The sequence below is a fragment of the Amia ocellicauda genome, chromosome 7 (genome assembly GCF_036373705.1).
Source record: "Amia ocellicauda isolate fAmiCal2 chromosome 7, fAmiCal2.hap1, whole genome shotgun sequence".
Lineage (NCBI taxonomy): Eukaryota > Metazoa > Chordata > Actinopteri > Amiiformes > Amiidae > Amia > Amia ocellicauda.
This window is the reverse complement of record NC_089856.1, coordinates 25,678,270-25,692,595: the sequence shown is the minus strand read 5'-3', so window position 1 is coordinate 25,692,595 and position 14,326 is coordinate 25,678,270. Positions and strand designations below refer to the sequence as shown.

The 14,326-nt window shown below is 34.9% G+C and overlaps 1 protein-coding gene across 1 annotated transcript; it reads left to right on the top strand.

The window, feature by feature from the left end:
* The first annotated feature begins 3,143 nt into the window (after window positions 1–3,143).
* On the top strand, window positions 3,144–9,492 carry zic4 (zic family member 4). Its single transcript, XM_066708887.1, has 2 exons — window positions 3,144–4,800; window positions 8,173–9,492. The coding sequence occupies exons 1-2, from the start codon at window positions 3,654–3,656 to the stop codon at window positions 8,607–8,609; spliced, it is 1,584 nt and encodes a 527-aa protein (XP_066564984.1). The 5' UTR covers window positions 3,144–3,653; the 3' UTR covers window positions 8,610–9,492.
* Window positions 9,493–14,326: the final 4,834 nt, after the last annotated feature.

Here is a 14,326-nt window from a genome sequence, read left to right as displayed (position 1 = left end):
TGGTTCTAAAAAATAATATCTATGTATATTTTAACTAGTTAAAATTTTAAGTGTAAAAACATCCGATCATTGGAAGACATTACTTTTTGTCGAGAAATTGCAGAACAATGGCAGTATTACATAATAAATCAATTCAATTGAAACTACCACGAAATTTGTACTGTATAATATGTGAATCAAAATGACTATGATGGGGGTTCTAATATTTCCCGAAAATACAGGATGAAATAACCAAGAACATGAAAACAAAAATTCATACTCCATACTTCTCCGGTCAGAAAAAAACGCAGTGAGACAGAAAGCGCAAAACAAGGACAAAAAAGTGTATCTTCATTGTAATATAAAAGTCTGTACATTGTATATATGATACTTTCACTAATCTGCTTTCTAAATACAGGAAAAATGCAAAAACAAATGCTGACAATGGTCCTAAAACATCAAGAATCAATTAGAATATTATGAAATATTGTAATTGAACACTGCGTTGCCCATTGTGGCCCTGACCACCAGGTAATACAATATTGGTGTACCATTATTACCATCAAAAGGAACTGGAGTTTGTTCTGCCTTTCAATGTCCATTGTTCTTGAAGACGAACAAATCAGTGATTGACTACTATGAGCACTTTTATAATCCAGCCAATGCCGTTGCAGATTTTATAAGTTATATCTGACATGAATCTAATGGAAACTATTTGACCTTCGCTTAGGTCGGTTGACATAACAATTCTTATATTCGTTTCCGGGCGATTTGATTAAAACAAAAGTTTGATGGATATTGAATCACATTAGGTAAGGAAGATTTTGTTTTTTAACTAAAATAAACCAAATGTCTGGGGAACATGTAGTAGATCAACTAATTAAAAATATACATTTAATATGTGGGATTAAGATTATTATTTTGATTTCGTGCTTTTCAGAATACACGTTTATTATAATGGTATATATATATGTGTGTGTGTGTTTGTTATTCTGACCACGAATGTCACTCGCTAAAGGATTCAGTTAAGTCAAGAAAAGTGAAGAAAAAATTGTCAGGTGAAAAGTGTTTAAAGATTCTTTACTTGGATTTGTAACGAACGTTATATATATATATATGGAAGTTGTAGCCGTATTTAATGAGGTTTAATTAAAGCATTTTTAAGCAAACGCTTGCAAGTAACGTAAAATGCAACCAATTTATTTGGGCGTAGTCTGATGTGTCGCATTTTCTGTATTGATGCTTTTAAATAATTAAATAACTTCATAATATAATACATTGCTGGCATGTTGTTTTGACCTCTTCAAGCAACTATAAAATCAATCACACATTTCAATTAAACAGAACTATAGTGATCTTAGCGCACATTTTAGTTTACTTGTAGGCCGAATTATTATGAGGAGTAGTATGTGAATGTATGTATAGCTGTATGTATATGCATTCGTGTGTCTCTCTATATATAAATGTATCAAACATGTTACATGCTCAAAATGTGCTCTGAGGTCACCATAAATATTTTCAATTCCTATTTAAGATTTTAGGCCAATACCAAATAATAGTTTTTAGCATCACAGTAATTGATGGCCAAGTTTGCATTATGTAAAATAAATAATTATGCCTAAGAAAAACTACAACGAATTCGATTTTGTTGTTTTGTTTTGGGGTGTTTCAATTGGCTTGTTATACGGTATAAGTAAAAAATACTTCATATATCTTCAGTTTAATTTCACTCTTTCTTTTCTTATAAAACGTTTCTGGGCTTCGGTGAATTCGATTAAAAAATCACCAACTCCTAGATGAGACATCAATATGACCATGCTACTGTAACCTTATTGAAGCAAAGGTGTAATCATTGAAATAGAAGGTGGTTCTACGTGTTATAGGTTAGATGGGGACATTGGCTATTGTCACACGTTTACACATGTAACGCAATTGCACTTTAATATATAGATTTATCTAACTATTGAAGTATAAGCGACAATTGTATTAAATATTATCTTTTGATCTCAAAACAGAACCTTCAAGAAGTACGTGAAGTAATGCATGAAAGGCAATTAGCTCGAGTAACTTAATTCTGGAGGAATTGATTTTGCTTTTACCGATTATTTTTCATAAGACATGTATCTGAAAATGTGTAAAGACCTTGGGCTTACCTGAAAAAAAAAAAAATCGTATAGCATCAACCCACACCAGGGTACGTGTACGGCTCGTTTAAATAAGGGTTTGTAAATCGTATCTTGAATTAAAAATATTTGAAAGTAGTATTTTTTAATTCCAAACGTTTCAAGAAAAATATCATATGAACTTTGAAAAACGTAGAGTGGGATTGTGAAAGTTCTATTTACGGAGCTCCTGTTGAAACTTCTGTTATAAAACATTTTTTTGTTTTGTTTTTGTTTTTTAAATTATAACATGTTTCTGTTTTATTTGGTATCAAGGGTGGTGTTTTAGTTTACTTTCCCTTCATGCTAACTCCTCCTCTTACTCCTTCATTAGGCGCCTCCTCCTGTGCTCTTGATCCGTTCAGACATCGGGCCTGAAACAGACAGGGCTCGTGGACAAAATTACCCTGGATCATAACAACAGGTCCCTTACATTTCTCCTTCCCGGGATAATAGCCGACGTTTTCTCTATTCACAAATATGGAGAAACAGATCCCATGACGAAGTAAAAGGTTCAGGGAACTGCCGTGAGGTGGAAGAGGCGTGTTGTGGGGGACTTTAGGGGGTTATCATATTGGCTTCTGTACCGTAGCTGACTATATTGCTTTAAAAAATAAACATGGCTCTGGTTTACATTTCCAAAATACCCTGCTTATATATCTGATATTTCCCTAAGGCATTACCATTCACTGCTTTAGTCTATTGCAATACAAACAACAACAACAACAACAACAACAACAATAATAATAATAATAACCTTTGAAATGCAAGTTGTATAATTATACAGATTATAAATTTAATGTAACCTATATGTACATTAATTTGTAAGTCTATCACTTTCATGTCACTAACAAATTAACCTGTGTGTGTCTTTGTGTGTGTTTAACGATTTCAAAAATCATGCACATAAAACTGTAAAAAAATCAGTTTTTATACGCTTTCACAGTTTTGCCATTTAGCGCTTTATTCTAATTTTAGCAAGTGATATGTAACTCAAGCAGACTTAAAATGTGTTTATACGATGCTATGATACTAGTACGGGAAAGGAAAAGAAACGTGTGCAGTTCTGGAGTTAAACCCACAAAAACCCTTTGCATAACAAAAACAAAAAAAAAAAAAAAAAAAAACAAACAGCAACACTTTTCTTGTGCAGCCTAAGGCTCGGCGCAGGCGCTTTGGCCGCTTGCTGTCACTAAAACATTTTTCTTCACATTGGAAACTGTCACAAGTGACGTCAATCATTGAGCGTTGACCAATTAGAACGCTCCCTGATTGTTTAGCTCCACGGGCTGCAGCGCCGACCATGAATCTCTATTCAGTATCTCAAAGCGTCCTGCTGCTGCCTCTCAACCGAATGGAATTCCACGTAGGCACTGAGATAGAATCTAAACTTTAGAAACTTTTTTTTTTCCTTTCTGTATATGTATATATTTTTATTTTCTCATTATTAACCATATTTATCATAATCGTTATTATTTTGCCTGCTGTCAAGTTGTTCTAAAATTAGGAGTAATGAGCGTGGATGCTTTGGGAAGTCCAATGATGGACCCTGCGTTTTCCAAACGGAACACGGCGTTGAGATTAGTTGACTTGGCAGGGGCTCACCACCATCACCATCATCACCATACCCCTCAGAGCATGACAGGCTTCCCGGGGTTCAGCAGCCATCCTCACTCAATGGCTCACACGCACCCTGGGGAGATTACTTCAGAACCCCGCCTGGGGCCAAGTCCATTCGGGCCAGAACACATGGGGCACTCCGCGGCCCTCAAACTCAGCCCAGCCCATCATTATCCCCACCACCATCACCACCATAATCATCATATGGCAGGCCACAGTGAAGTTGTCTCCAGTCAAACGGGAGCTTTTGGCCCAGTGCAGACTGCCGCGGTGCCATATTCTATGTCTCACACGGCCCAGGCATTGTCTGCAGGTAGGGATTTCCTCATTCGCAGAGATCTGACAGCTCCAGCCATGCCAGGGCTTACTGATCAGTCTCCTGGTACAGGTTCTCACCACGGAATGTTTGTCTCAACAACAGGTAGCTACCCTGGACACTATGGTCATCACCCCGAAGCTGGAAACCATACCCTCTTCCCTGGACTCCATCACGAACAACCTTCTAACGGAGCTCCAGGTGGCCAAGCTCTGAATGGACAAATAAGGTTAGGAATACCTGGAGAAATGTACGTTAGGTCTGATCACTTGAGTCAAGTGGCAGGTTCTAGGGCTGATCCGTTTACTGCCTCACCTCTGCACGGCTACGGCGGTATAAATCTGAACATGAATCTCAATGCTCACCACCACGGTCCCGGTGCGTTTTTTCGTTACATGAGGCAGCCGATCAAGCAAGAACTTATCTGCAAATGGATGGACCCGGAACACGCCGCAAAAAAACTTTGCTCCAAAACTTACAGCACCATGCATGAACTGGTAACGCATGTCACAGTGGAACACGTCGGAGGACCGGAGCAGGCTAATCATATTTGTTTCTGGGAAGAGTGTCCCCGAGAAGGAAAGCCGTTTAAAGCCAAGTACAAACTGGTAAATCACATCCGAGTGCACACAGGCGAGAAACCGTTTCCATGTCCGTTCCCTGGCTGTGGTAAAGTTTTTGCAAGATCTGAAAACCTTAAGATTCACAAAAGGACGCACACAGGTCAGTAAATTTTAAGCAAACTGTAATAACATTTCGGATTTTCTTGTTTGTTAGTCTTTAAAAACTACGTCTCAAAGCGCATTGGATTGATATTAAAAGTCGTAAGGAATGCTACAAAAAGGCAACAAGTGTTGTATGATTATTATTTCTGTGTTAAGTCTAGCACAATTGTATTAAAGCAATGCTATCTCACTAATGTAAAATTTTGGGTGGGGGGGGGGGGGGGGTGTAGCCTACTCAAGAAAAACTTTAGTCGTCTCATAAATGTAGGGCCCGGAAAAACTAGCAAGGGTTCATACAAAACCTTTATTGCTCAAAGAAAGAAAGTAGCCCACACTATTTTAAAACACATTCCATACAGAGACAGCACATATTTACATGCAGTTTAAACTGAACTTGTCTCCCTTTTTTAAAAAAATATCTGATAATATTATTATCATTATTATTATTATTACTACAAATCAACTTTTAGAAGTTAGACATGAAACACTGCCGGAATGGTAGCATTAGAAATTGATTGCATTCCACAAATTGCCGAAAATCGATGATAGCGACCAGAACGGTCTATAATGAAGGACATAATACTTGAGGACTTCAGAATATCATGTGAAACGATAGACAGTAGTTAATCAGCAACGCTTTGTAGTCTACATGTTTATTCGACAACATTAGAGAGTGAGGCCTGGAGTAGCTGCCTGCCTCCCAACAATGGTTGAGAACAAAAGCAAAAAAGCTAAATAAATGACCAGGATTTTGATCTTACTTTTTTGCACTCCTTCTTTCCCATGACTGACGCTTTCAGCAATCCAATTCATTTCGACGAGGTAATGACCTGCTAGGTCTCCTAATTTGTTTTCTTTGCCCGCAAGGAATAGTTCCCGGGAATCTGGTCGTTGCGTTGCGGAACTAATCGGTATTTCTTTTAATAAGTGTTATTAAGGTGGGCCTACATACGTTGTACACCTTAACTCTCTTGTGTAAAGGAATTAATATTTATAATCACCAATAAGTAAATTGCTGATTGTTTTATATCCATCTATTTGTGGAGTGAAAATATAAAAGGCAGTAAGCTACTCGATTTAGCTTTGTATCGCAGCTTAGAATAACACAAATGGTTCTGTGCACAAGAGTTTTGTTGTTGTCTTTTGTGTATTTGTTATTGTTTAAACAATTCAACATTTAGTCCGATTAAATATAAAATCAATGTAATATATGATTACTTTAATATGACATGCATAATTAAACACAATACTCAAACATAAATTATGGCGTTGCATATAAGTAAGCAATGGTTGTATTTAATAGATACACACATATATACATAATTAAATTATATAGAAAATCTGAATTTAACATAATAATATTTTAATAAGTCAGGTCACACAAACCTTAAATAACGATAGGCTCACTGTATATTATCGGTCAGATTATGTTTTTAAATGGGGACATGGTTTATAGTTGACATTCTGATATATATGTGCTTCTATCGATCACATGTGTGTGTGTTTGGTATAGAGAGAGAGAGAGAGAGAGAGAGAGAGAGAGAGAGAGAGAGAGAGCATCATATTAACATTTTAAATTGAATTAAATATTATTGGGGCAACAAGCAGTTCATTCTGAAAGACAACACAAGACGGTGCGTATGTAAACGAGAGGAATAACCATGTTAGGGGACTCATAGCCTAACAAAGTTTCCCGTTTACACAGCCTGTTGCTGTTGCTTATTAGCTTATCAGTTCTGCTAATAATACTTTCATCGTCTAAAATACATTCTGAAATTAAATTAAATTGAACAGGTTTCATGTTTCACAAGTGTTTGAAAAATGGCGACTGTTACTCTGTTTCTGAATACGTAGGCCCAATATGTATTTTTTTCTCTCAAAGCCACATTTAGACGTAAATAAAGCAGATCGTTTTAATACAGTTGTCCAAAAATGCAACGATTTTTTTGCTCCCACTGTGTTAAAAAATGAAAGGAGTAAACATTAGAAGTGATTTCTAGCGGGAATGTTTCTCTAAACTCTCGGGAATAGGAAAACTGCTTTTGCTCGTAGTTACCACACTCTACAGACCCTGCACAATCTCTGTGTTTATGGGTATGGGTTTCCCAGGGGTCTCCTACTTACTACTTGCTTGTAGTACACTAATATCCTTGATTGGCTGTCTCAACCCAACAGCTGAAGGTCAAATTGTTCCTTAACGTGCAACTGTAATTAGACAGCAGTATTGAATATTTTGAGATGCGCTTCCTGATTAATGCTAATGTCTTCAGGTACTGATGTGTTTAGAAAAGGGCATGTTTGTTAATGTAAAACACCCAGGATTGAAGTATGCGTGTTGTAGTCTTGGTTCATACACTTAACTCTAAATTCTTCAACATAAAATGGGGGTCTATGGGGAGATCAACAATCATAGACTTGTATTATTATTATTATTATTATTATTATTATTATTATTATTATTATTATTCGGTTGTTACTTCGGTGGTAACAGCAGCACCAACAACAACAATAATAACAATAATAATATTGTTAATTAACAGTATTTTGGTAGAAGTTTTCATAATATTTTAAGGCTAACGGTGAAAATGCTAAACTTCTAAATTTGTTGTTACATAACGTTTCTAATGTTATCATTCTGTCAATGTTTTGCATCTAATTCTACAAGTTTATTATTATTAATAATAATAATAATAATAATAATAATAATAATAATTATTATTATTATTATTATTATTATTATTATTATTATTATTATTATATTTATTTGCTGAACTTGTCAATTGAAATTATGTGTTAAAATTAAAAAGTTATATGTACTATTTTGCAATGATTCTTTTTAATGTTGGAATGAAAAAATATCAAATCGCACTCTTTTTCAATGCACGTAGTCGGCTTGTTTAAATGTCTAAATATGATTACAATCTTGTTCCAATTACGTTTTACAAAACGCGTGACAGAATCAAAATAACTGAGCACATGCTACAGGGGCAGCCTCAAGGCCTCTGTAGATATGGTCAAGTCTTTGCTGCTGCTCTATCAGAAGCATAATTAGCGTTAACCCTTTTGCTTTCCAAGCCATGGCGCATTCCAATAGAAATATTCAAAGATGCTCGAGAGAGAATAAAAAAAACCGTAAGCTGTTGCTAATGTCTCCTGACTCGACAGCAATGCATTGTTTTTTGTGTGTTTATTAGTTGTTTCCCCTTGCAGAGGTATGTATGTATGCATATTTGTATGTTTGTGTGTATGTGTGTATGCTTGATTATGATATGAAAGTTTAGACCTAATCTTCGTCTACACAAAAACAGTGCAAGCAGTCATTGCAAGTGGTGCCATTTTAAAAATGCCCTTGTTTCTTTGTTTCCTTTAGGTGAAAAGCCGTTTAAATGCGAATTTGACGGCTGTGATCGACGCTTTGCTAACAGCAGTGACAGAAAGAAGCACTCCCACGTGCACACCAGTGATAAGCCGTACAACTGCAAAGTGAGAGGCTGTGATAAATCGTACACGCACCCCAGCTCTTTAAGGAAACACATGAAGGTGCACTGCAAGTCTCCACCTCCGAGTTCTGGCTACGAATCCTCAACTCCTTCTCTCGTCTCCCCATCTTCGGACTCGGGTCGAGACCCAGCTTCCTCCTCGCACTCCGAGCCTCTCTCATCTTCCCAAGCTGCCAATTTAAGCGAGTGGTATGTGTGTCACAGTTCTGGGGCAAGCGGCATCCCTACACCTCCCAGCAACTCGTCCTCGCCTGATTCTGCGGACGGGCCTCCTTACAGGAACCCCGAACATGGGGACACGTTTTAAACAGAGACTAACATTAGAAAATATCCACAGGATGTTAAAACAATGTCCAAATGGGAAGAACGTTGGCCAAAACAGTGAACCACTCTGCTTTCATATAATAGCCTATATGATGTAATGCACTGGCACATACTAAACCACTGCTATACAGCAGTTGTTGTTGTTTCTTTTGGCAAATCTTATATGGACTAATATATGCTGGAAAATTATTGCAGCGCCTGTTATTTTTTATCGAGTTACCATACGTATTTTCGCGATTTTTTATGTAAATTATGTGTTCGCTTTCTTTATGTCCATAATTTATTTTTAAAGTTGACATGAACACATTTTTGTATTATCGAACCAAAGTGTTTTAATAGACAATATTGTACATTTGTAAATGGTGATGTTTTCATGTGTAAGTGTTAATAACGATTTTGTAAAGTGATGCCTTTTCAGTCTTTTTTGGGGGAAATATTTTTATCGTTTGCTACTGGTTTGTATAAAAAATAAAACTCAAATGATTTAACAGTGTCACAAAAAAAGTTTTCCATTTGTATATGCAGTTAGACCAAAATGTGTCCATATATTTAATGCCGACTAAGTATTATCGTGAGGTTTTTGACATTGCAATACTGCCATTACACACATACATTTTGGAAGTCAAAAGGTATTTTCAGTAGATGTGGGCATTTTGTGTTATTTAGAAGATATGTGTTAAGAAACCAATAATTTGCGACAATGTCAACTCAGATTGTTAACTAGGAATCTCCGAAATGTGTTGCAGACTGCCTTTGTATTTTGTCAGTATTTTTAAAAATCGTGTATTATAGTGATAGTATTGTAAAAACGCACAAGACGTGTCATGTTAAATAAAATATTTGTAATAAAAAAACATGGCAAAGTTGTATATTTCTAATGTCAATTAATGCAATAGTCCATCAATGTTACCTATACTCGAGGAATTTTACACACATTCATCACATCCACATCTGCATCTTTACCAAAATGAACACAGAACAGGTGATTTTATGTAGGTCTACACTACATTTCCTTGGTTTGGAAACATTAAAAACAAAATAAACAAAAAAGCACAATTCAGTGAATAATTTCCCACGTATGACTTGATAAAAGAAAACAACCTAATTGTGATCTTATTTTGGGCTAGAATGATAAATATTTTGGTTAAAGTAAGAATGTCGGTACTTTCATTTGTGTGGTGTATTTTTATCAGCTGGCGTCCAAGCTCTTTTTGCAAAATATACATAACCACAGTGGCGTATATTCAAGTTAAACGATATTTCACAAGCAGAACAGAGAAATCTCCAAACGAGCAAACTTTCTGGTTCCTGCATTAATAACTTATTTCAAACAATATATCTTAAAAATATATTTAACTTATTATAATGTTGAACACAATTGCAAATAATGTGAAGTTTTTATCTTAAATTTTCATTTTTTGTCATGGAACTCTCCATTTGATCTCAAGGTAATCTAGGCAGCGACAGCTGAAAAGCTTGAATATTCTCATCCAGACTTCAAAGATTTTTTTTTTTTTTTTTTTACAAAGAAGTATTTTCTTCACAACGGTGAATCTTCATGGTGAGTTAAGATTTCTATGGCAATAGGCGAGTCAAACTAAAACAGTGAAGGCTCAAGATTAGAGTCAGTCGATATGTATATATGTATGTATGTATGTATGTATGTACTTATTTATTTATCCTTTCCTATTGTGTTATAAGTATATATTTTGGTTTCAAATTGTATAAATGTCTTTACTAAATTTCCTCTCAACAAAGCAATACTGGAAAATAAATTAAATTAATAAAGTGCATGCAAATACGTTATTGTTCCAGACCATACTACACACTGATAACAATATCACTATGTAAAGAGTCGCTCAAATTGAAGCGTCAGTTAACATTTGTTTTTGCTTTCTGCTGGAATCAAGGAAACATTTTGAGCTGAGTGAAGCATTGTAAAGGAACCGAAATGCATTTAAGCAAATATAGTGAGAAAGTTCATTCTTAATTTGGATTGTCAAAGAGCGCCTGTTTATTGAAGTTGAAAAAATTAAGTTTTATGGCACTTCATCAAGGCATATTGGGATCTCTATGGTAATGGATAGAGCATAGCAAACCGTCTAGGGCAGAACACTTCATTGGATGCACTAGTTCAACATGCTTTTGCACCAACTTTCCTTTTAAACACAAATACCGATCAAAATAACCCAGTAATATAAACAAACAAATAAAACATACATTAATTAATTCATTCATTACACACACACACACACACACACACACACACACATACATATATATAGGCCTATATAAAATTTCAATGAAATGGAAAGCTGAATGAAATATACAACTATATATACCGTTTATTTGAATCTGTTAAATTTCTACCTCCAAACTATCTATTTTATTTAAAATAAAAGCAGGTATCAAATGTTCTTTTACACCAAAGATTTAAATAATGAACTGTTATTATGATTTAAATAGCATTATTGGAAAGAATGGGGGTCTGATATATGGCGAGGGGTGGGTGAATACGGACTTTCTGGAAAGATAGGTTTCGAGTTTGTCTTTAAGTAATTGTCTTGTTGTTTATTTTATCCAAGTACCCTAATGAATAGGACAAAAATAAACATGGCGAAAAAATAACCAAACAGTTGATTCCTCTTTAGTGCCAGCCCTTGTGGATGAATAAAAAGGATGGTTCGGTCTCAATTGAACCGAGGAGTCTTTGAAGTGGGAGTTATTATCTGAAGAATTCTTGCTTGTTGTCTAAACGACGTTGATGACACGGAAAGCCTTCTTTGTCACCGATTTGTTCTCCCTTCTCTGTTGAGACGTCTCATGCTTTAACTCCCAACCGTTACAAAAGGGATGAAAGAAAAAAAATACTAAAAGCAACTATAGCACTTAAGAACAACGTTGAATATTTTAAATTGTAATACATTTTACCCTTACATTTTTACACACATACACACACACATATTGTTATGCATGTAAACAGGGTAACTATTTTTACCATCCTTACATGTAGCATAATTCCTCCACAATTACTGTCACTTTTAAGACAAATAAATAAGTAAATACATAAAATCGTGCCCATATAAGTCAAATATGAGAGTCGCCAAGGAAGAAAAGACATCTAAGTTGGTCACACTTGAGCTTCGTTTTTTTTTAAAATCAAATCAACAAAATAAGAACAGCAACAACACATAATAATAATAATAATAATAATAATAATAATAATAATAATAATAATAATAATAATAATAATAAAGTAGAACAAACTTCAAAAACTGATAGCACAGCACAAAAAATAACATCATTCCTCTTTGTTTTCAACAGTTTTCGTGCAGTTCAACGAAGTACAACACGAGTTCAAAACATCTCAGATTGAGTGAATTCCTTATGTGATTGTATGTATAAATGTATGCATGTATTTATGTATGCATGGGGATATATCGCTTAAATATATTTTATGTTGTCCTTATTATTTTCTACTATTACAGAATCATTGTTTCGAAATAGCTCTTTAAACAATGTTCAAATAGCCTAGATAACTTTGACTGTGAGCATCAACTTTAGCCTCGTCTTACAATAAGTGACTATTATGTTATTTTTTACAATCTGACATTGTAAGTAATTATAACTACATCCCTGTGTAAATCATTCTCAGAAATGTTTTCGGGTCGGGAGGGATGTGTACTGTATAGCCATAAGCGGTTGTCAAAGAAACGTTTATTTAAACAGATACCGTATTAAAAATATGTGTGTAAACCCGGAAGTTTACTATAGCTGAATGTATGTACACAAGTTCACAGTCCCTTTAGCTCGATGAGGATATCACAGTTGACTATAGTCAACAAAAGAGGGAAAGGCCTCTTGGACAACATGGTGAGAGACGTGTGGCCATCATTAGTGGCCCTTTTATTGACACAGGCTTTTCTTTCTCATCTTTGACAAAGCATTTTGGTGGGATTCATCCCCTGTTGCTTCCTATCATCAACCACATCACCACTTCTTGAGAGCATTAATTAACGTCTATTCATTGATAACCGCTGACAACACTGCAAAGTATGGGCAAGAGCTGTGACCCTTAAACAATTTCTTGCTCAAGAAAATCATAAGGGGGAAACGGACCACTGAAGAAACCATCTACAAATGTCAACCTTTTAGTTTTCTTCTAATTAATGTATTAGCAAATGTACAGTACTGTACAAAACGTTGCACAGACTGAGCTGGGCGTCTACGGTCTATAACTCTATGGCTACCAATCCCCCCCCCCCCCTCCTTGGGCGTCATTACACTTTGTCCAACGCAGCCTTTTAATGATTTCAAGTGAATATAGTTTTCCTTTTGTAGGATTATCAAGTTAAATTTTGAGATTTAAACACATTGTTACTGTTACACTGTCCATACTACTACTACTACTACTACTACTACTACTACTTCTACTACTAATACTACTAATACTACTACTACATTTTAAAAAAAGTATCTTTACATATAAAATCCGGAGCTAAATACATTTCACATTGAAATTATAAACGTGGACTGTTTTAGAGTTTTCAAGACGCACACACGTTTGTTACCAGGAAACATAGACACACAGAAACATACCTACATGAAACACTGGTGTAAATAGATATAGTGTCGAAACGCAACAGACTCCACAATGAAATCCGTTTCTTTCAAACGATAAACATTATCGATACACATAAACGGATTATATTTAATTAAAAATACCTTTAGTGTAGCGATATTGTTACTATGTTTACGTTACAACGCCGTGTTGTTATCCTAAGGAAGAAGCACATATATAACATACATAACTTTACTTAAACAAAGGAAGAAAGTAGAATATTCAAGCATTGGCCAAATAGACATATTGATATTGCTATTGTCACTCGGTATCAACAGAGACGAGAAAATCATTATTTAATGTGTTATGCATTTAGAATTCTTATAGAATCAATGTTGCCCGGGTCTGACACTCCTTATTTTTGTGTTTTAATTTTATATGTTTTGATTAGCAAAATAACACAAGGGCAGTTTCCGTTGGACTGAGAATAAACTTAGGGCATTTGATATACGTGTTGTGCCTTATATTATGTAAATTGTAAATTGTATTACATTTATGTTTAATCCATCCATTTTGTATTTATATTATAAACGTTTCTTCTCTATTTTACAGGCATACATCTTTTTTTTTTTTTTTTTTTTTTGGGGGGGGGGGGGTTGGCGGTGCAGAACATGACCTTTCAGGGTTGTTATAGAATACTGAGACTCATTTGAGTGTGAAATATCATTTCATTGTAAAATAATGGAAGCGGTAATCCTACTTCCGGAAACTGTCTTGCATTATTTAACAAGACCCTTTTAATAGGGGATTAGTGGGGCCCAAGAAAAGAATTTCTGCGGCCTATTCAACGTCTTATTTTATGTTATAATTACTAGACATTGAGTTGCTCGAATTAGTATGCAGAAATCCTGAAGCAGGTGTTATTCCAAACATACAAATATATTAATTAGCAACTGGTAAGAACACAGTATACAAAGAAAATTATATATATATATATATATATATATATATATATATATATATATATATATATATATATATATATATATATATATATATATATATATGTGTGTGTGTGTGTGTGTGTGTGTGTGTGTGTGTGTGTGTGTGTCTCCTTCACATACTCATTTACAAATCTT

Bases quoted from the DNA above. Each gene is read 5' to 3' on its own strand.
- zic4 (XM_066708887.1), top strand. From the start codon at position 3,654: ATGAGCGTGGATGCTTTGGGAAGTCCAATGATGGACCCTGCGTTTTCC. The intron at 4,801-8,172 runs GTCAGTAAATTT...TGTTTCCTTTAG, and splicing joins TCACAAAAGGACGCACACAG to GTGAAAAGCCGTTTAAATGC.